The following is a 22,740-nucleotide window of genomic DNA, read 5'->3' as shown; positions in this document are numbered from 1 at the left end:
TGTAACTGAGCAAAGATATTGTATTCTAACCATCTCTTTCTGGGTGGTTCTGTATGGTATTTAATAGTCTTCCTTGAGTCTAACGTGTGTATTTGACAGTAATTGCAGCAGGACCTTGTGTAAGTTCCCAGCAGCAATGTAGGTAGATAGAAATAAAAACCAACCCTTAAAATTGAGCCTCAAGAGCTAAAGTAGGAGGGCCAAAGAGAAGGGGACAAGCGAGCAAAAAGTGGGGGATAATGAGAACCGGGAGACAGAAAACCTGCATACCCAAGATGAGAAGGAAATGAAAGAGGATCATCTGTGCTAGGAATAGCTTGCAAAACAGTGAGACCAAAAAGCAGCTGTGTTAATTACCTCCTTTTGACATATGCTTGAACGCCAGAATAATCTAAATCTGGGCACCTGAGATCCATATAAGGAAAAGAAATAAAGGTTTTTGTAGCCCCGTTACATAGATGTGGGCTTACCCTGGTGCAGCACTTGTTTCAGAGAGGTTATTCAAATAAGGGTTATTGACTCCTTGGGTTTCCAGACACTTGACTGTCAGCTCCTTGGAGGGTCATCTGAGAGTAGGAGACCTAAGAGAATGGAGCAGAGTGAGAACAGATGGGACAGGGAAAGGCAATGAAATATCACCAGGCATCTTAGTTTGCCAGGGGTGCTATCACAGATACCACCCACTGGTTGGCTTAAACAGGAAATTTATTGGCTCACAATTTGGTGGCCAGAAGTCCAACATCAAGGTATCTGTGGCCCATGCACTCTCCCAGAGCGTTGCCAGCAGTCCGTGGGGTTCCTTGGCTTGTAGGTATACTCCTGTTCTTGTCATGTAGCAATCTCTTTCTCCTTCTCTGGCTTCTCCTAACTTAGCTGCATTAGAAACTCCTCTAAGGTCTTCCCTGGACTGGATCGAGGCCCACTGTGATTCAGTTTAGCCTTATCCAAATAGCATCTTCATAGGTCTTATTTGCAAATGAGTTCAGGAGTTAAGGTGTGAACATACCTTGTGGAGGGGGAGCATGTTTCAATCTACCCTACGAAAAAAGATGTAAGTAGACAGATGACCTTGACTGAGTCCACTGAGTCCTGGTTCGCAACCTAGAAATAGAAAACTAGAGATTGGTGCTTGCTTGGAGAGGTGCTCCCTAGTATGTTTGCCAGGACCTCATGATGATGCTTCTAGAGACAGGTAGGAGACCTTGCAGCATCTCAGGAGATGAGAGTCTGAGAACTAAGGAGGTGGGATGCTCCCTTGGTCACTCAGCTGGAGGTGGGGTGCTTCCACAGTCATTCAGATCTGAGCGTCTAAGTCAGAAGTTAACTCGGGCTTTTCTGCTTCCAGACTGGTGGTCAGTACACTGGGAGGGTTTCTTAAGCAGTCATTTGTTTATGGTTTGGATAAGTGCATCCATTGTTAGAGCTGTCATTTATAACAGGGAGGGTATGAGAATTGCAGTGCAGTGTTTTTCACACCCATCCCAAATTGGCACCTTTCTTTAGCACTAACCAAGAAGTAATACATTTGGTGACTTAAAGCTTAAGTTGATACTTCCAGAGAAAGACTGACATGAAGCAGGCGCAAAATGACCAAAGGACACTAGTATGGTGATTGACTCTGCTTCCATTGGTATAGTTAAATTAAAGCAGTCATTTACAAATTTTAAGTCTAGTAAGATTTTGAACCTCTGTAGGACTTTTCACAGAAATGATCTGAATAGATTTATATTAGGCAGTTCAAGTCCAATTTATAATTGTTTTGCCATGAAAATAGTTTGTCTACAGTGAATATAGTAGTCCAGATTTAATCTGGGTACCAAAAGGATCCTTATATAGTTATTCCTGTTTAAGTTATCCACAAAAAGTAAATTAATCACTAGAAGAATACCTAAAATATTAAGACAGTAGTGAGAAGAATATCTTCAGGTATTAAAGGTAGGCCAAGATAGAAATACTCTGTAGATTTAAGAAAATGTTAAAATCCTAAATTTTGAGTTTTAGTTTGATTTGGTTTACTATTAGGCATATTAAAGTGCCATATTCTTTTCAGAGGGAGTACCAAACATTTTGTGTTCTATAGAACTTGATTTTTGTACCGTATGTCTGATTATTCTATGGTATGCTCAGTCCACTGGAAAGATTTTCTTTCTTTTGTTTATATAGGTACGTTGGGATACAAAAAGCCAAATATATATAAAATACCTTTTCTTGTTTTACAGAATTAAATGTGAGGGAGTCTGATGTAAGAGTTTGTGATGAATCATCATGCAAATATGGAGGAGTCTGTAAAGAAGATGGAGATGGATTGAAATGTGCATGCCAATTTCAGGTGAGGAAGCCAAACGTTTTTTAAAAAGCATTTTATATTTTTCGTACTTTCTAATTCTATATTCTTTGGATTAAAATGCTTCAAAGACCTGAAACCCCACAAGGAAGTTGGATTTACAGCCCACCAGTTCTCCTTTTTTGGTCAAATGAAACCCTATTATTAGTACCTTCCAGGCTTTCTCGTGGAATTAAGTGGTCTGTCAATACTAGATGTGAAACTCCTTTGAGAAATAAATTAAAACTCTTTACAAATGTAAGATATAATTACTGAAAGGAAATAAGGTACAAATTGTAGCAGAGTCTTTTATTTTGCATGTTGGTAATTTTTTCTTTCCTTCTCCTTTTTGTCTCTCTCTTTCCCTTCCACTCTTATTTGTGGCTGCCTCATCTTTTTAGCCAAATAATATGACCGATGGGAAACCTCAGGGTAGACCAAAGTTGGAGATGGACTAGAAAGGGGGAAGGAACTCAGCTAGGCCTGTTTCAGTTGTGATTCTCTTGCCTAAAAGAAGCAAAATATATTACATTCAATTCAACCTTTTTATTTTCTGTGTTCTGAGACAGAGAGGGAACTAGAATTTTTTTCACTTGTGATCATGTTCTAAGCCCTCCCCCATTTTGGGTTTTAAGGGGAGTAAAGCATATAGAAGTCAGGGATGAAAGTATAGCAGAGTCAGTATTTCCAGTAACCCTGTGACCGCAGGCAAATTTTTATATGAGCTTAAGGGAATTCTCTCTGCATCAGTGTTCCTTCTGGAAAGAGCAGGCATGTATCTTTTTTATGACATTGTAATGAGGATCAAACAAGAAAGCTTGCAAATGACAGCTTTTTGAAAACTAAACCGTCATGCCTATTTTCATTAAGAGAAGTGGCGTGTTTAGGTTGAGAAGGAAGGGTAGGTGGGTGTACTGTTGTCCAGCCGATCATGTTCTTCCTGGTCAAAAAAGATTTTAGTCGATTGCTTAGTGCTCTAGGAGGGCTTCTCACACTAGCCACCTTGGACATGGCTGAGCTGACCTGGTGGCCACCCTTACGTGGTTACTCTTGGAATCGTCTGCTAGTTTGTTGTTTATGGCTGTCCTGCTTCCTTCCCAAACCCTCTTAAAAGGGGCTTGTTTTGAACTAAAGATCATTCTTTCCTTTAAGGGTATCTGATGGGTACTTGGTTCTCATGAACTATTATATCAGACCAGCTAGCACGATGAATAATTGCTTAGAAGTATAAGGAACATCATTTTTGGGGAGGCACAATAGATTCAGGGTGATCCTTTCTTGGGCATGTTGTGACCTCTTGATTGTGTGACTCTGTTGTGCTGTTCTTTGATTTCTAGTTTCTGCTCACTCCTTGGGACCAGATCCATCCCAAAAACTTGGCTATCATTTCTAGCCTTTCTTTTGGCTTTCACAGTTCAACTTATAGTCCTTGGCTACTCAGTACCTGGCTTTTTCACATTCTACTGCCCAGCAGCCATTAGCTGAATTTATAATTTTGTAACCACTTAAGTCCTGGACACTTGTCAGAAATATTCTTCTCAAAGGAGTGGGCAAGGTGACTGGTCCTTTTAAGTTAGGGAACTGGTTAGAAATGTGAAATCTCTCCCAATTCCCTTTTTTTTTCTTATAAAATAATTAAGACTCACTTAAGTATATAGGTATGCAAAAAAGAAACCACCTCTGATTTCATTGTGGATAACCCATAGGTATATATTCAACTCGTATTTTTCCTATGTTTACATTTATCTTTTGAGAAAACTGAGAAAATACATTGCATACAGTTTTGCAACATTATTTTTTGAAGTAAGTACTTTCTTTTTATAAACTAAAATTTGTTCATTGTCGAGAAAATAGAGCTAATAAAAACTGTAATATCTGATACCTCCATAATGCTACCTATATTAGCTAGCTATTGCTGAGTAACAAATTAGCCAAAAAAAAAAAAAAAGATTTATTTTATTTATTTATCCCCCAACCCCCTTGTTGTTTGTGGTCTCTGTCTGCTCTCTGTGTCCATTTGCTGTGTGTTCTCTTTGTTTGCTCGTCTTCTATTTAGGAGGCCCTGGGAACCATACCCAGGACCTCCTGTGTGGAAGAGAGGCACTTAATCACCTGAGCCACCTCAGCTCCCTGGTTTGTGGTATCTCTCATTGTCTTTCCTCTTTTTTCTCTTTTGTTGCTTCATCTTGTTGCGTCAACTTGCTGTGCTGCTTGCGGTGCCAGCTTGCCTTCTTCAGGAGGCACCGGGAACCAAACCTGGGACTTCCCATGTGGTAGGCGGAAGCCCAGTTGCTTGAGCCACATCCGCTTCCCAACAACAAATGTTTTTTATCTGTTTATGTGAGTGTGGAACATGGGCTCTGCTTAACTGGGTGCTTCTGACTCAGGCTCTCAAAAGGCTGCAGTCAAGATGTCTTGGGGCTTTGAACATCTCCAGGCTCGACTAGAATCCTCTTCTATGCTTATATATATAGCTTTTGGCAGGCTTCAGGGCCTTACTACTTGTTGGCCAGAGGCATAAATCAATTCCTTGCCGCTTGATCCTTTCCCAAGGGCTACATAAAATGTGGCAGTGTGCTTTTCTTTGGCATTAGATGAAGTCAGCCATAATTGCAATTGTTTTTCTCTGTATGGAATGTGTCATTTTTCTCTGGTGGTACTCAAGATTTCTCTTTTTCTTGTTTTCAGCAGTTTGATTATGAAATGCTCCGGTATGGTTTTTTTAAAAAAATTTATTTATTTATACTCCCCCTCCCACCCTCGTTGTCTGCTCTCTCTGTTCACTCACTGTATGTTCTTCTGGGTCTGCTTGTATTCTCATTAAGTGCCTCTGGCAACCGATCCTGGGGCATTCTAGAGTGGAAGAGAGGCAATCATTCTCTTGTGCCACCTCAGCTCTCTGATCTGCTTTATCTCTTATTGTCTCTTCTGTCTCTTTTTGTTGAATCATCTTGCTGCTTCAGCTCTCCATGTGGTCCAGCACTCCTGCACAGGGCAGCTAACCACACAGGCCAGCTTGCCTTCACCAGGAGGCCCTGGGCATTGAACCCTAGACCTCCTATATGGTAGACGGGAGCCCAGTTGCTTGAACCACATCCGCTTCTCTCATTGTTTCTTGAAGTAATTTTTCTGCCCATTCTTTCTTCCCTCTACTGGACTCTGGGACCTCAATGACACATGTGCTAGACTTTTTTTGATATTGTCCCAAGGTCCCTGAGGCTCTGTTCTTTTTCCGGTTTGTCTTCACATTCGGTGATTTTTATTGATCATGTTTAGGTTAATAACGGTTTCTTCTATCATCTCCATTCTGCCCTTCCCGTTGAGTTTTTAATTTCAGGTGTTTTGTTTTTAATATCTAGAATTTTGTTATTGTTTCTGTTTATCTGCTGTTTGATTATAAAATGCTCAGGTATGGTTTTCTTTTTTAAAGATTTATTTATCTTTAAATCTTTTCATTCATTAGAAGCATATTTTCCTTTATCATAGGTTTTAGTGCTACGTTAAACATTTTTGTCTTATAATTTCAACAGTTGGGGCATTTTGGGGATATTCCCTATTGACTGTTTTTTAATGTGAGAGTGGGTCATGGTTTTCTTTAAATTAGAGTAATTTTGAGTTTATCCTACACATTGTGAATATGTTTTAGGGTCTCTGTTCCTCCAAAGAGTATTGATTGTTATTTTGAAACAGACATATAAATTAGCAGACTCTAACTTGTGGGGTAAGGCAGCAGCACAAAGTATCAGTTCATTTCTTTGTGCTCAGATGGGCTACTTGGCGTCTGCCCCATGCACATGTGTCTCGGGTCAGCCAGAAATTTGGTCTGACTTTATATATAAGAAACTGAGACTTCCCTTCTCTGGCCCTCTTTTCTGGGATTTTCCCTCTCACTTCCCAGGCGCTGTGGTTTTTTATAGGCGTTTTAGCCACCCTGCATGGGGAAGACTGGGACAGTTCCCTTCTTCCACTGTCCTAAGTATTTCCCAGGGTTAAATTCCATGATGGAAATTTTTGGGTCAATGGGATGCTCATGTGTACATTAACATACTCCCCCAAAACACTGCATCAGATTGCTTCTTTTTTCTCAGCATCTTAGGGGATTTGGACAATCCTTTTAAACTTTATGCAACTGACCAGCCAGAAAAGTTTTTATTTTTATTTATTTGATTACTAGAGAAATTGAGACTGTGTTGTGTATTTACTGACTGTTTTTGTTTCTTTTGTGGATTAATATTTCACATTTCCCCTCAGTTTTTGAAGTATTTTTCCTGTATTGATTTGTAAAGAAATACATGTATATGTGTGTTTGTGTGTGTGTATATTCACATACACATACACATATATAAATACAAGCACAGATATGCATATATACACTTATATACACATACTATTTAAATATTTGTTTCTTACCTTACTGAGAACTGTTCTAAGAGCTTTGTAGCCATTAACTGATAAACTCTCACAAGAACCTGTGACATTGGTGGTATTTTGATGTTTTTTAAAAGAGTAATATATGCTCTATAGTAAGCAAGATTAACAATATAAGAAGGTATATAATATAATGAAGAATGACTTCTTTCCATTCCAGGCTCCTAGTTGCTTTTCTCAGCGGCAACATCTGTTACTCAATTGTATTCCCTTCTTGAAATATGCTACATGTTTACACACATATATGTACTTAATTCTCTTTTTAAATACGAAAATCCCTAAATAGTATAAATCTTAGGGGTTGTTCCTTTTCAGCTTAAATAGATTTCAAAAAAGAATTCTATATTTTATGGAAATTTTCCTCCCTATCATTTTCATTTTGTATATTTTTGGTATAAAAACGTTTTAAATTTTGATATCAGATTTAATGCTTTTGTCTTTATGGCTCAGCTTTTCTTCGTTCTTTGAAAGTCTTCCTTGTTTTTTTTTTAATGTAACATTCTATGTGATCTATTAACTTTAATAAAAATTAAAAAGAAACAAAGTCTTACTTCAACTCTTAAGATTTTAAGGAAATAGCCTTATTTGACCTTTTTAACATACATGAACATCAAGAAAATCCTCTCATGATCTTCTCAATCCCTTGCAAGCGCTCTCACCTTGTGGCAAAGCAGGAAAGAAAAATAAAGGAATTGAGATCAGTAGTCAGGCTAAATGCTGAAGATATGAAGACCGGTTTCTTGCCTTGTCGGGGAAAACTGCCCAGGGGCTTACAGCATGGTTTGATCAAGCTACTGAGTGAAACTCCTTTCGACCACCTTATTTCCTGTAAGCTTATAAATCTGTTCAAGTTAGACTTAGGTTATTGCCTGCTTAAAAACAATGACACAGGATGTACATATACTCTGCTGGATGCTTCCAATTCATTTTAAAAACTTAGCTTATGGTTCAGCACGCTTTCAGGATTCATATAAATACTTTCTGGGATATAATTTCAATACAGGATTTTAAATAAAAGTCTAGCATTGTATTTTTTCAGTCTGCTAATAAGAGCTGTTATATCTTGCCACATGAATAAACAAAACCACCTTTGTCAGCTTTGTACAAAGAAAAACTGTCAGTCCTGCATCTATATACAAAGAGTAGTGCATGTGACTTTTCCCCCATTTTCTTTCTTCCTCTTTATTTTATGTGGAAGATTTTATCTGTGATTATATCTGTGGATTATGCTTTTTCTTCCTAAATTAGTTAGTACCTGCTCTCTCCAGGTGCCATTATGAGACCTGGTTCTTATTTATTTTATTCAGCACAGTTCCTGGCACATAATAGGAACACAATACCTCCTTGAATGGATATGGTTCAGACTTGTATATTGCTGCGTCTTTCCATAGTATTTAAATTAGCTGCTGGAGTCATCACTTCCTTCTGGCTAAAGAGAAGGTATGGGGGACGATACTTTCCTGCAGCCAGGGTGGTGCAGTATAGAGGAGCTGAACCTTAGGTTAGAGTGAAGTTCTGTCTGTGCCTAAATTGTAAATTGCATGTTGTTAAAATTATCCAACTCCCTTAGTTTGCCTGTAGCATAGTGAGAGGCTCCTAGGACCCCCGGAAATAGAAACAGCAAGGATTAGCAGGTTTGCTTCTCCTCTCCCACACTCACTCCTGTATGTGCTTGTGAAGTTGAACTTTAGGCATGTTGCCTGCAGAGTTGAAGTTCCCTGCTCTTGACCCCCATGCCTATACCTCAAGTTGTGTCTACACAGGGCAAGACCTGCTGAATAACCTGAGTGCGTAGTGGTTAAAGCATATCACTACTATGAGGATTTGTGACTCTTCCACTGGGCCACGAGTACCGAAGACTCAGAATATGATCTCAGCAATCACAAAAATAGCAAATGTTTATTGGGAATTTATTGTGGCCTAATAAATATGCTAAACATGGATTTCTCTTCTTTAATCCTCAACACAGCTTTATTAGGGAGGCACTGTTAGAATTACCCTTTTACAGACGGGGAAAATGGTGCTGGTGCTAACCTGTCATCCACGGATTGTGTACCCAGGATTTGAATGCAAGCATTTTTGACCTCAGAGCCTTAGTTCTAAGCACTCAGCCATCTGTTTCATAGGGTGGTTATGATATCTAAATTAGATCGGACATTTAAAGTCATAGCCCAGTGCCTGGTATAAACTGTTCATTAAATGTTGGCTATTACCTTAGAGTAGTTAAAGAAGTTGATATCACATCATTGTAATGTAAAGAAGAAATAAAAGTAATTTATAACAAAATAATAAGTATAAAATGTAAATGTTTGAGCATGATTACACTAGGAGACGATAGAGTAGTCAGATGCTTGCATCTCTTTATAACAAAAGTGTGGGTTTCAAAAAAGATAAGCAGTTTCATACCACAAGTACATGAAAACAAAACAGTAGAGGTATAGTAGATACTAGAATAAAAACTGATGTTAGGATGAGTTATAACAGAGTAGACTTACTTGTATATGGCCAGTCTTAAAGTGGTTCCTACATGAATGTCAAAGGGACGTTCAGAAATTGAGTACCACTCAATTTGTGCAGGGAGTGGTCCTACCTTCCTTGGATTTCCGGGGCTGAAAGGCAGTGATGGCTTTCAGTCATTGGGACAACCCAGAATGCCTCCACATGGCACCCATAGGGGGCGATGTTGGCACCTTTGAGAACCCTGTGTCAGGTGGTCATTAAATATTGTTGAGAGCTGCTCATGGGTTGGGAAGTCCTCAGTAGGAGTAGCACTTATCATCTTGGAGTTTATGGTATCTGTTGCTAATTATCCATGAAAAGTTGGAGGAATATAAGATTCTCTAAAGTAAAATTTTATTAAAGTTGAGGTAGGATTTTTGCCAGTACTAAATGTATAGAAAAGTCAACTTGGTTATAAAGGAATTAATTTTGTCGTTTTTTATCAGTGCTTGAAGTGATGGCATTCTGTATTTATTTCATGAAGTAAATCCTGATCACTTTAAAAATAAATGATAGAAATGAATTCTGTTCATTGCAGAAAAATTGAGAAAAACAGAAAATCATAAACAAGGAAATAAAAAGCCGTGAAGACAAGTAATGTGAAAAATCGGTATTTTCTTGCAGGATTTATTTTATGCATGATCATTTTTAAAAGATAATTGGGATCAAAATATTTATGTAATTTGTTCTCTTGATGTATTTTATTATATTTTTAAAATTTGTATTCAGTTTTGTGGAATACATAATACATTTGAAAATGACACCTAATTCTTTAAAGTTATATGTGCAGTATTGTCTCCTGCTTGTCCCTTAACATTATATTAGCTTTTCCTGTTAAGGTATTTTTAAAAATGTAATTCGTCATGACTACAACATTAATTCTTTGATGAACTGATATAACATGCTTGAATTGAATACTGCCTTGTTAGATATTCAGGTTTTTTAGGTGTTTGATATAAATAGCACTTTGAAATGCCTGTCTGTAATAGTTTCCTTCAGATAGATCCTAGATGATTAATTCTGGTAGAAAAAAACAGTGTTTTTCTTTTTGAAACGTGTTGTTAAATTATGTTCCCAAAACATTGATCCCATTTACCTCACTGCCATTGGTTCACTCGGATGCCTCCCAGATTGAATTGTTTTTTAAATAGCTGATTATATAAGCTAAAATTAGCATCTAATATTAGTGTACAACTCTTTGTGAACTTCAGTCACTTTATACATTAGTTTATTATTTATACATTAATTTATGTATTAATTGTATTTTTCTATAAATCTTTGAGTTTTGTCTGCTTTATATTAATTTGTATGATGAACTTACGAGTTTTGATAATATCCTATATTCATGTTTGTTACATTTTCCCCAAATTTTAAAACTAATCATTTATATTTTTAGTATATAGAAGTTTTAATTATTTATGTAGTCTGTCTTTTCCTTTACATTTGATTCTGTTAACTTTTTTACTTAGAAAGTCCTTTTCTAGCCTGTGATATTTAACTATTCATCTGCATACTTTATAATTTATTTACAGGTTTATTTTTTACATTTACCCTTATTATTCCATAGGAATTGTTTTATTTTTTATTTTTTTATTTATTTTTAATGATTTATTTATTTCTCTCCCCTCCCCACCAGTTATCTGCTCTCTGTGTCCATTCACTGTGTGTTCTTCTGTGACCACTTCTATCCTTATCAGTGGCACCAGGAATCTGTTTCTTTTTGTTGTGTGATCTTGTTGTGTCAGCTCTCCGAGTGTGTGGTGCCATTCTTGGGCAGGCTGCACTTTCTTTTGTGCTGGGAGGCTTTCCTTGAGGGGTGCACTCCTTGTGCGTGGGGCTCCCCTACGCTGGGGACACCCCTGTGTGGCACAGCACTCCTTGTGTGCATCAGCACTGTGCATGGGCTAGCTCCACATGTCAAGGAGGCCTGGGGTTTGAACTGCGGACCTCCCATGTGGTAGGTGGACGCCCTATCCATTGGGCCAAGTCCGCTTCCCAGGAATTGTTTATTGATGTGAAGTGAAGTTCTAGCCAGAATTTTTTTTTGCGAAAATTTCTTTTTGAAATATATTTAAGTCCATTCCTTCTGTAGTGGTTCATATGCTTTCTTTAAAAAAGAAATTTCAGAAATATATGCTATAACAAATTTAGTCAATTCAGAAGTCTTATAAAGTAAGAAGTAATAATCTCTCTTTCCCTCTTCCTGTTTTTCATTGTGAGCTACTGTTGACAGTGTATTCTTTCAGACATTGTGTGTTTTATATTTACAGAAATAAAATCATGCTATCCTATTATTTTACAACATGGTTTTTTAACTTGACAGTATAGCATTGTTGTATTTCCAAGTCAGTATATAGAGAGCTAATTCATTTTGCATTGAGAGGTCCATTGTGTAGATATATCACAATTTAATTATTTATCTCTTCCCCAGTTGATATTTAGATTGTTTTAATCTTTTTGCTGTTACAAACAATGCTGCAGTTAGCATCTTACATTTTTTGTACCTATACTGGTATTTATGCCGGCTTGATCCCTCGAAGTGGAATTGTTGACCCTATGTAACATTTTACGTAATTGAGTCATTGTATGATTTTATAATCAATTTTCCCTTAAAATATTGACATGCTTCTTAGCCTTTGTTTTCTTAATTATACTTTCTAATAACTTATTAGTTTTCCATCATTTGGATGTGCCATGCTCTTTCTACATTCAGATGCATGCTTAGCTTATATATTATTTACTAATGAAAGCATTTCATTGGTTAGAATTTGCCTTTGAGTACAGCTTTTGGATTGGACAAATGTATATTTATTAATGTTCCAGTAATACTGGAGTGAAAATAAATGAGAAAAAAGTCTACAACAAGTAAGAGTTTTGAATCTGCATTTCTGCTGTGCACCCCTAATGTGAGGATAGTGGACATCTTTGGGGAGGTAACTGGGAGGTGGCCTGGAGGTGGTTTCTAGGTGCTGGTCATGCTCCGTGTATCGATCTAGGTGCTTTCATGTACATGCACGCTGTAGAAATTTAATTGAACTGAATCATCTTCTTTGCACTCTTTATGTCATATTTCAGTAAATTTGAAAAGCATTCTTTTGTTCATGGTTGACAGTTTTTATTTGAAAAATAACTTTTAAGTGTCTCTGGCTTAAACCCCTTTAACCTAACCTAAAACTATTAAAATTCTACTTAGTCATACTGTACTTTAAAAAATATATCATTTATTTTAATTTACTGAGATGCTGCTTAGGCTTTGGATTAGAGCTGCTGTGTGCCTGGAACAGGGCAAGAGAGTTCATCTCTGGGCAGTGTCTGACAGTGCTCTTGGCCCTCTAGCCAGGATCACCAGCCTTGCTGTCCCCACAGTGGCAATCACTGAAAAATGGGTGAGTGCCACACCTTATGGGAGTCTTCTTATACTTTTTGATAATTTCTGAATATGCATTTGTGGGCGTGTGTTTATTTATATTGTCCAAATAAGATCTGTTATGACTAAAAAGAACTGTAGATAATGGAATACTATTTAAAATGTAGACATAATTAATGAGGATGAAACTCATGGCATCATTCCTTGTTCAGAAATTTTCATTTCTCCCGTGTGGAGCTGGCCCATGCGCAGTGCTGTTGCGTGCAAGGAGTGCCGTGCCACACAAGGGCGTCGCCGGCGTGAGGGAGCCCCACGCGCAAGGAGTGCGCCCGTGAGGAAAGCCGCCCAGCGTGAAAAGAAAGAGCAGCCTGCCCAGGAATGGCGCCGCCCACACTTCCCGTGCCGCTGACGACAACAGAAGCGGACAAAGAAACAAGACGCAGCAAATAGGCACCAAGAACAGACAACCAGGGGAGGGGGGGAAATTAAATAAATAAATAAATCTTTAAAAAAAAAAAAAAGAAATTTTCATTTCTTATTCCTTAGAGGATGAAATGTCGGCTTCTTGGAGTGACATTCAAAAAATAAAGCAAACTCTTTTATGATCTTGTTCCTGCTTACCTTTCCATCCTATCTCCTGTTACCCTTTGTCCCTTCGAGATCAAGTCATTTTAGGATTGCTTCCCTCTATGGGCCTGCTGTAAAATCTAACCATATTGTCTGCTTATCATTTTTTAACATGCAAGGCCAATGCCATTTCTCAAATGAGTATCAACTTCATTTCTTCTTTTAAAAAAATTGTTTTTTACTTTTAAAGGAGCTTTAGATTATATAAATGTTACATCTAAAATATAGGAAATTCCCATATATGTCTGTTTCCCCTTTCCCCCATTAACAACATCTTTTATTAGGGTGGTACATTTCTTACAGCTGATGGACACATTTTGAAGTATTGGTACTAGCCATAGTCTACAGTTTACCTTATGGTTTACACTTTGCACCACGCAATTTTATAGGTTTTGACAAAATATGTAATGACTGGTATCTGTCATTACATCTGACAGAATGATTCCAGTGTCTAAAAAATGCCCCATGTTACACCTATTATTCTCTCTCCCTCCCCTCAGAACCTCTGGTGACCACTGCCTTTATATTATCAATATTACAGGTTCTTCCATTGCTTTAGTCAATAGTTGCATTCTACCCTTATGTTTTTTTATTCCTCTATCTTGAGGATTTTGGGCTGGTGATGCCCACTCTGCTTCCGGTTGAAAGGGGCCTTAGATCCCATGGGGCAGATGGATGGAACTGTCTTGCTTGCAGAAGATACTCTGTGCTTCTTAGGTTGGACTTTGTCCATCATCATCCTTTAGTTAGTTGTTCTAGGAGAGTCTGATGAAGTGGAAAGTAGGTATTGGTTGCACCTCTGTTGAGATTCAGGGTCTTTCTGGCATATGAATAGCTGAAAGATTTAAGTCTTTGGTACATATATTTAACAGGTATGTTGCTAATTTAGGTTCAACTTTTATTTCTTCTTCATCTCTTTTATTTCTACTCATTCTTCAAGGCCCAATGTGAATAGTTCACATTCTACTTTCTCTGAAGAGGCTTTTCTAGAATATTCTAGTTCACAATAATAGGTATTAGGCATTGTGCTTATTGCCTGTCCTATCACTGGGTACATGATTTGTCTTTGTGGCATTGTTTTATTATTTTTATGGCTTTCTAACAAGATTGTAAGGTCTCTGAGAACAGAGATTGTCTTATATTACTTAGAGTGTTCTTAGCATTTACCTTGGGACTTCGTATACTAGAGGTATTGAATAAATGAATTCTGATAATAATAAAATGACATTACATAAATAGTGTGCTTTTCAAATGTTGCCAAGAACTTCCTCTTCTATTATCCTACTGGGTCTTCATGGTAAGTAAATGAAGTAGCTGGAATAGGAACTTTCATTTTCATTTTTATGGACAGTTGATAGTTTTATTCATTATGGATGTGTAAAAAGGTATGAGGAAGTAGCATAACTCTTCTTTAAAAGCTAAAATAAAGAACAAATTATTCTGTAGTAAAATTATGTCACAATACTATGGTATTGCTTTCATGTATATGAAATAGACTATTAATATTCATGCTTAGCTCTGAGAATTTATTTCTGTTTCTTTTGTAGTGCCATACAAATTACATTCCTGTCTGTGGATCAAATGGGGACACTTATCAAAATGAATGTTTTCTCAGAAGGGCTGCTTGTAAGCATCAGAAAGAGATAACGGTAGTAACAAGAGGACCCTGCTACTCTGGTATGTATGAATGTCTTCTGAGTATATGTTAGAAGTGGTTCACCATATTTTCTAAACGTTTCCAGTCAGAGGTGTATTCCTAAGGGAAAACTGCTGCATTGATTGGTGGTGGTGATTGTGTGAAGAGTTTGGGGGAGGCTCCTTTTTGTACCCATTTCATGTCGTTGCCTCTCCCCTTTTTAAAAATAATTTTTAAAAAATTATCTACCCCTGTGGCTTTGTGTGTGCTGTCTGCTCTCTGTGTCCATTTGCTGTATGTTCTTCTGTGTCTGTATTTATTTTCTTCCCCCTCTCCCCTGTGACTTGCTTGCTGTCTGCTCTCTGTGCCATTCACTGCGTGCTCTTCTGTGTTTTTGCTTGTCTCCCTTTTTTACTGCATCACCTTGCTGAGTCAGCTTTCTGAGGGGCCCACGGGCCAGGCGGCCCTTCACAGCATGCGGTTGAGCCTGTCTTCACAAGGAGGCCTTGGGACGTGAGCCCAGGGCCCTCCTTATGGTAGAAGGGAGCCCAACTGATTAAGCCACAGCTGCTTCCCATGTACCCCCTCTTTTAAAAAAGGTTTTTAAAATTGTGGTATGTGGTGGGTAATTTCACGTGTTAACTTGGTTAGGTTATGGCATCTACTTGTTTGATCAAGCATCATGCATTGGCCTTCTTGATACTGTGAGGGTATTTCAAGATGGGATTTGCATCTCCCATCAGTTGATTGCATCTGTGATCAGCAACAGAGATTGCCCTCATGAATGTGGGGAGTCTCCTCCAGTCAGTTGGATCTTAAACGCTAAAACTGAGGATTTCAGAGGTCAGAAGAAGAATTCAAGTTCAACTTCTATGTTTGCTCTTGCCGGAAATTTCCAACCAGCCAGCCAGTGGCCCCTGGAGAATTCAGACTAAAGACTTCAGGCATATTGGATTAAGACCCACCCTGATTCAATTTGGCATCCTCTAAATGGGATCTTAGATCTTATTCACAGATGAGTTCACACCCACAGAACCAAGGGCTAGGTTTTAGATATGCTTTTGTGGGTAAAATAAACATAGCATAAAATATACGTGGTAAGATACACATAACATAACATTTACCATTTTAACCGTTTAAAACACATAGTTCAGGGAGAGCAGATGTGGCTCAGGAGGTTGAGCACCTGCCTCCCACACAGGAGGCCCTGTGTTCAGTTTTCGATGCCTCCTGAAAAAAATAAAAACCATATGCAAAACAAACGAAAAAAAAAACCAACTCAGGGAAGCCGATGTGGCTCAGTGGTTGAGTGCCGGCTTCCCACATACAAGGTCCCAGGTTCAATTCCTGGCCCCTGGTACTTCAAAAAAAAGTGTACTGCTCAGTAGCATTAAGTACATTCACAATGTTTTACAACTCTTGCCACTATCTCATCACAGAACTTTTTCATCATCACCCCAAAAAGAAACCCGGTACCCGTTAAGCTATCACGTCCCATTCTCTCCTCCCCATGTCCTGGTGAATTCTTTCTCTGTGGATTTCCCTCTTTTGGACATTTCATGTAAATGGATCGTACAATATGTCATGTTGCTTTGTCTCCTCATATGAGTCTGTACTCACTGTGCTACTTTTCAGTGCAGATTTTAGGCTGTGTGGGGACATTGCATATCCTTTGCACTGTGGTTTGAAGATAAGAGTAGATTGGGACGGAGAATGAGGTGATCTGTTTTTTTCCCCCCTAGAAGGTATGGGGAATATCCACAAAAAAACATCAGCGGCATGCTGGGATGTTATTTCTGTCCAAGCTCTTCTCTTTGATAGCTTTTCTTTTCTTCCGTCTCCCCTCCCCCACAGTTGTTTGCCTTTATTTCCTTTGCCCTCCTGAATTTCAGAAGGCATGAATGTTAGTTTCTTACCTGTGTCAGGGTCTGGGGACAAGGACTCAGGCGAGGTATGGTAGTTAGAGTTATTGTGTAGAGGTTGGGGGGAGAGGTGGAGGATATATTCATTTGTATTCTCCATTTTCTTTCTTTCCATATATATATATATATATATATATATATTTTTTTTTTTTTTACAGTGTTCTACTTTTACTAAATAATTAGGTGTTTGGGGAAATTCTTAGGTTTTGAGTACAATGAACCATCATTTGGTGTGGTTCTTACATACTCCTCCAAGTTCTTGTGTTACTCAGACTTGACCTAGAAACAGGAGTGGAATATGAGGTTCTTTAAAATCCCAAATTAATTATGCACTGTCTCTAAGGAGCATGTGTTTAAGACACCAAGTGCTTTTGGAGCGTCAGTGAGGGTTAAGCATTAGGAGGCGAGGGGAGGGGGAGGTATAGATTGGAAGGAGCTCTGCTTTCGAGTAGCACCAGCTCTGATGTCCTGTATGACCTTGGACAAGTCACCTAGGCTCCTGAGCTCCAGTTTCCTAAGTTGTTAAATGGATTATCACCTTATCCTGGGGTTGCTTTGTAAAGATTGGAATGAGCTCCGAGATAAGATGCTGCTGTTAACTTCCTGTTGTGTACTGAGTGGCCAGTCCTTCATGCCCTTTGGGCTTTTATGGGTGCTTTGCTCACTTGACCACTCATTTCCTATGCTTTACATCAGGCGTAAGCATTTCTCCTCTGAAATTCTTCGGCGACTGCCGTTCTTCTCTCCCAGTAGAGTCGTTCACACCTCCTCTGTCACCAGTGTTCCTTGTGTGTCTCCCTGTGTTGGGTTTATCTGGCATATCTGTCCTCAGCAGGATCTGCAGTTCTCACTGGGAAGGCTATGTGCACGGCATAGGGAGTTTGTGAGGGTTGGGGCGAGCTTGTGTGCACTGGGGAAGGTGTGTGTACAGTGCAGGTATAATCTATGAGAAGAGCTCAACCTCATGATTGGCATAGTCACAGAAATTAGGTCTTAATTATCATTTTATCCCTAATGCTTACCACCGTGCCCAGCACATAATATGTACCCTATCGGTTTGTGTGGAACAGAAGGAACAAGGGAGTGTTTTCCTAAGGAACTTTGGTCATAAAGACAACTGTAATGTTTATCTCTTCTGCTCCTTCACTCTTCTTTCTTTTCCTCTTTACCTACTCAGAGAAGATACTAATTTTATGGTTGATGAATCAACAGTCATATTGAACACTCATTGCCCCTCAAGCCTGGTCTCTCAAAACGTGTAGGGCTGGGAGTGGATGAAGCTCAGTGGTTGAGCACCTGCTTCCCATGTACAAGGTCCTGGGTTCAATCCCCCGTACCTCTAAAGAAAAAAAAGAGGTGAATTAGATGCCAGACATTTTGCATTTAAACTAGCAATAGGCAAAAGAAAGAATCATTTAAATTCCACAATTTGGAGCACATTGGAATGAGGAAAGTCACTTCCTTCTGGAGAGCATTTACAGGGCGGTTTGTATGCTGGCTGGGAAAGGGGAGGCTAGGAGGCTGGCATTGCTTATTTGAGCAGAGAGAAATGTGCGATCCTGGGAGGGTGGAGTGACACCATTAGTACTGCTGTCTTCACTTTCTACTTTTCCTTTCTCTTTTTAGTGATAGCTTTATTGAGATACAATTCATATCCCATAAAATCCACCCATTTAAACTGTACAGTTAAATGTTTTTTTAGTATCAATTCACAGAGTTGTACAACTGTCACCACAGTGAATTTTAGAACATTCTTAGTGCCTCAAGAAGAAACCCCATACCCTTTAGCATTTCCTTCCCATTTCCCCCCAATCCTCCCAGCCCCAGGCAACCACCAGTCTGCCTTCTCTCTCTGGATTGGCCTGTTCTGGACATTTCATTTCCATGGAATCCTACCGTGGTCCTTCGTGACTGCCTTCACTTTGCATCGTGTTTTAAAGGATGCAAAAGGCCCAGAGGGTAGAACAGGGAGTAATGAGTGGGAATTACAGGGAGGTAGATTTCTGTTTGTACAAGGAAGATTGCTCTTATAAACCGAGCTCTCTAAAGAGGGAGTGGGATGCCGTGGTTAAGTAGTGAGTTCTGTGTCTCGGGATGTTTAAACAGAAGCACAGTGAGGTCCATGCTTGAAGAGGGGACTCTTGTACGTGGCGCTATGCCATGTGCAGTACGTGTGCGCTGGTGACCCTGCTGGAGACTTGCCTGAACCTTTTCTCATCTAATCGCAGCAGTAAATTGACGAGGTTGACATTATTTATCCTGTTTCTTTCTTTTAATGCATGAGGACACTAAGGCTTGGTAGGGATCTTAGATTGTCCATGGATCCAAAACAGATTCAGGGACTAACGTGAAGTCTCTCTGATTCCATTTCTTATCACATTTACAAGTCCCTTCACTCTGGAATGGTATGACCATAATGGAGGAATCAGTAAGAAGGTCTAATTCAAAAATTTATAAATATTTTGAACCCACATTAAGATTTTCTGTAAAATTTCATGAAGATTTTGCGGTGGGTAATAGGTAAGTTGTATTTCCAGTTCCACATCTGAGACTTGAGTTATCCTCTGAAGGGCTTACAGGGAACGGAGCAGTGTTGTACACTCTAGAGAGCTGTTGGAAGAACTGGAATGGATTCTCTAGGACCGGGCTTTCTTCTCCCCTGGAAAGTGCTGGATAAAGCACCAAATTCTTCTCTTGCCATCTCTGCTTAAGACTCAAAATGATGATACCCCAGCATTACTCTGCTTTGTTCCAACATGCTCTGCATGATATGTTAGGTTTTTCTAGGGTTATAAAATGAATATTTTACATTGATCACATTTTTGCCTTTCTTCTTTCTGGTAGCTTGGAGGGAGATTCTTGGATTTCGCTCATAATAAGTTTCCAACCAATAACTTAGTGAGCTTTATTCTGACTGGGTTTCCTAAAGGAACTTAATTTAATTAGTACTGTGAAAACCTCAGTCCTACTGTTATTTCCTTGCATGCCTTGGAGTTTTTCTTACCTTTTGGCCTTTGGCCTTTGTCCACATATTTCATTTAGATGATTTTTGGAGCTAGAACCAAAGCTCTTTTTTTCCTTTCTAATAAAAGCAGTTTGTTCATTATTCCCCTCAAGATTTAACAAAATTAACATTTTTTCTTCTACCTTTTAATTGTGTGGATTAAAATGGATTATTTAGTGGAACAGGTGTAGTTCAGTGGTTGGGTGCTTGCTTCACACGTATGAGGTCTGGGGTTCAATTCCCAGATCCCTCCTGAAAAAATGTGTTTTTTGTATTTAGCCATTTATTTCACAATATTTGTTAGTCTTTACTCTGTGCGAGGCACTTGGATATTTCCTGAATTGGGGATGTGTGAGACATAGATGGTTATGTATTCAAGAAATTTATATTTTGAGACAGACTTAAAACCAATATATAAGAATAAATTTAGATATCAAAAAGAGGAAATGGGGAGTGGATGTGGCTCAAGTAGTTTAGTGCCTACCTCCCACATGGGAGATCTCAGTTTTGGTTCCTGGTACCTCCTGAAAAAACAAAAACAAACAACAAGCAAAAACAAATACCAACTCAGGGAAGCCGATGTGGTTCAGTGGTTGAGCACCAGCCCCTGGTACCTCAAAAAAAAAAAAAAAAAGAGCAAAGGCTATATGAGAATGGATGTTACAGTTTGATATTTGATAAAATATTTTAGTATCTGATAAGGTGAATTTTCCAGGAAAAATATTCATATTCACTCTTTTTCTTCTCAGATAATGGCTCTGGATCTGGAGAAGGAGGTAAGTTTGAAATACTACTTAAAGGGCATTTTCTTTTTTTTCACTTCTTTTATTTTAACAGCTTTATTGAGATATAATTCACATCCCATACAAATAAACGTGTTAAACTCAATGTTTTTTAGTATATTCACAGAATTGTGTAACCATCACTACAATCAATTTTAGAATATTTACATTACCCCAAAAAGAAACCCTGCCCCATTTGTTATCTCTACCCCCAACCCCCTACCTCTCTCTCACCCACCTTCCTTCTCTGCCTTAGGAATTCTATGTTTCATGTAGTTACATGATATTTTTTTTTTTCAAGTATCACAATGTTTATTGATAGATACAACATGAAACATGTAGTTAAAAAAGCCTTGTAGAACAAGTCTAGTAGAAAGTAGAGTTTCACTTAAACCTTAAAATTTTCCTATTTATGTTTTTGTTTTTTTATAGATATATGAATGAATTTTTTTCAGTGTTTAAAAACCTAATATTTGGTAACAGTATATAATAGGGTTGAGTCCCACATTATCAGAATTGAGAATGATTAATCTGTTCCACAGTCTCTTGAAACTGTAATCCTTAAATAAGTGCCCACTGTATGCAAAATAATGTTTTAGGTACTAGAGGATACAGTAAAAGAAAATTCACCAGGGTAAAATTCATATATGAATGAAAACTTCAGTTATGACTTTCAAACACATATCAGAAACCTTAGTCTTAGTTTCCTAAACTTTCAGAGTTGGAGAGGAAATTCAGGGTCACCTAAAGAACAGAAAATCTGCCATGAGGAAGAAGTTTAAGGATGATAGTTTCAGAAAGAAAAAAAAAAACGTTAAAGCTTCCTCTAGAATTTGACTTAACCCAGATGTGTTCAAGCAGAAGCTTCATGATTATGAAGAATCAAATTAGAAATTTTAGATGTTAGAGATGAAAAGGACTTTAGGAGGTCATGTGGTCTAGTCCCTTGTTCTGATAAGGAAGAGGCAGAAACTCTTGATGCTACATATAAGCAGCTTTATTCAATTAAATGCGTTTCAGGTTGTATCAAATGATTGTAAAAATTGGGTAATCACAGTAGAAAATAATTGATTAGAGATATAGGAAAGAATGAAAGTATATATAAACACCTACCACATTGGGGGAAAACACAACATCTGATCTTTTACCAAGCCAGGAACTCCCTTTGGCGGCCAATCAGAGTCCTAATTGGAAAAATGGTCCCAGGCAGAGCGTTCCCTCCTAGGTGAGACTTTCACTGGGAGCCAAAAGGGACCCCACTTTTATAAGAGACCAAATCTGTGATCTCAGGGTGGTCATGCAACTCGTGATTTGTCAGCTCCCCCTGGAACAGCAACGCCTGTTTCCAGGAAAATGGGCAGTTCTCCCGAGGAGGGCCATTGTGCCCTGAAGTGTTCTAGACTATCCATGGTTTACTGAACAGGAACGTGAAGGTTTTCAGCTTTTTGTTTTTCAGGGGATACAAACAGGGCATGCAGATGCCACGTCTGGTAACTTGTTCCTTTTAAACATTTTCTTGGTTACTAGGTGAATGGGTTCCCTGCATAGCAGCGTTACAACATTCCAAAGGACAATAGACAAATTATTCATATTTCTAGGCTATAACAGTAGACACTATCGATTAGAAAGCTTATAAATTCACAATTCTTAATACTTTTCTTATGGTACATCACCTCTGTGGTTAGATATTGTTAGGAAACTGTCATTGCTCCTGTTTCAAAGAAGAGAAAGTTGATCTGTTTCCATAGGGACAGTGCTAGATGTCTTGCCCTAGAGCTGAGCGGTGTGTGCTCAGATGAGCTCAGATGGAGCTCTTGGTGTTGCTGGGTCTCATGAGGCCTCAGGAACACCTGGGGTTATGCTCAGTGGAATCTGTATTCATGAGATTTTGGAGGAAGATTTCTATTTAAAGTACAGGTACAGGCAGGCCCCAAAAATTGGAAGTAAGGCAGTGTTTCTTAAGTTACCTAAAAGGTTAGGTCTCTGTCCTTTCCTTTTAATACCTTATTTACTGATTGAGATGCTCTGAAGAGTATTTTTTCCCACACCAAATTAGGACATCCCTTGAGTAAACTGAAATTCCTAAATTGTCCTCAGAACTGATCCCCCTGCCCAGTTCCAGATGATCAGGATTTGATCCACTCTTGTCAAG

The 22,740-nt window shown here is 38.5% G+C and overlaps 1 protein-coding gene across 3 annotated transcripts in view; it reads left to right on the top strand.

Moving 5' to 3' along the window:
- TMEFF1 (transmembrane protein with EGF like and two follistatin like domains 1) overlaps positions 1–22,740 on the top strand; it is a 104,303-nt gene that overhangs the window by 21,195 nt on the left and 60,368 nt on the right. For all 3 annotated transcript variants that reach the window (XM_058302600.2, XM_071217103.1, XM_058302599.2), the window contains 3 exons: positions 2,220–2,329; positions 14,792–14,921; positions 20,556–20,582. In XM_058302600.2, coding sequence (XP_058158583.1) covers positions 2,220–2,329; positions 14,792–14,921; positions 20,556–20,582 — 267 coding nt within the window. The remainder of the gene's footprint in view (positions 1–2,219; positions 2,330–14,791; positions 14,922–20,555; positions 20,583–22,740) is intronic.

Source organism: Dasypus novemcinctus, chromosome 8, assembly GCF_030445035.2.
Source record: "Dasypus novemcinctus isolate mDasNov1 chromosome 8, mDasNov1.1.hap2, whole genome shotgun sequence".
Taxonomy (NCBI): domain Eukaryota; kingdom Metazoa; phylum Chordata; class Mammalia; order Cingulata; family Dasypodidae; genus Dasypus; species Dasypus novemcinctus.
Note: the sequence above shows the minus strand (reverse complement) of the source record. Positions and strands in the feature narration are given on the sequence as shown.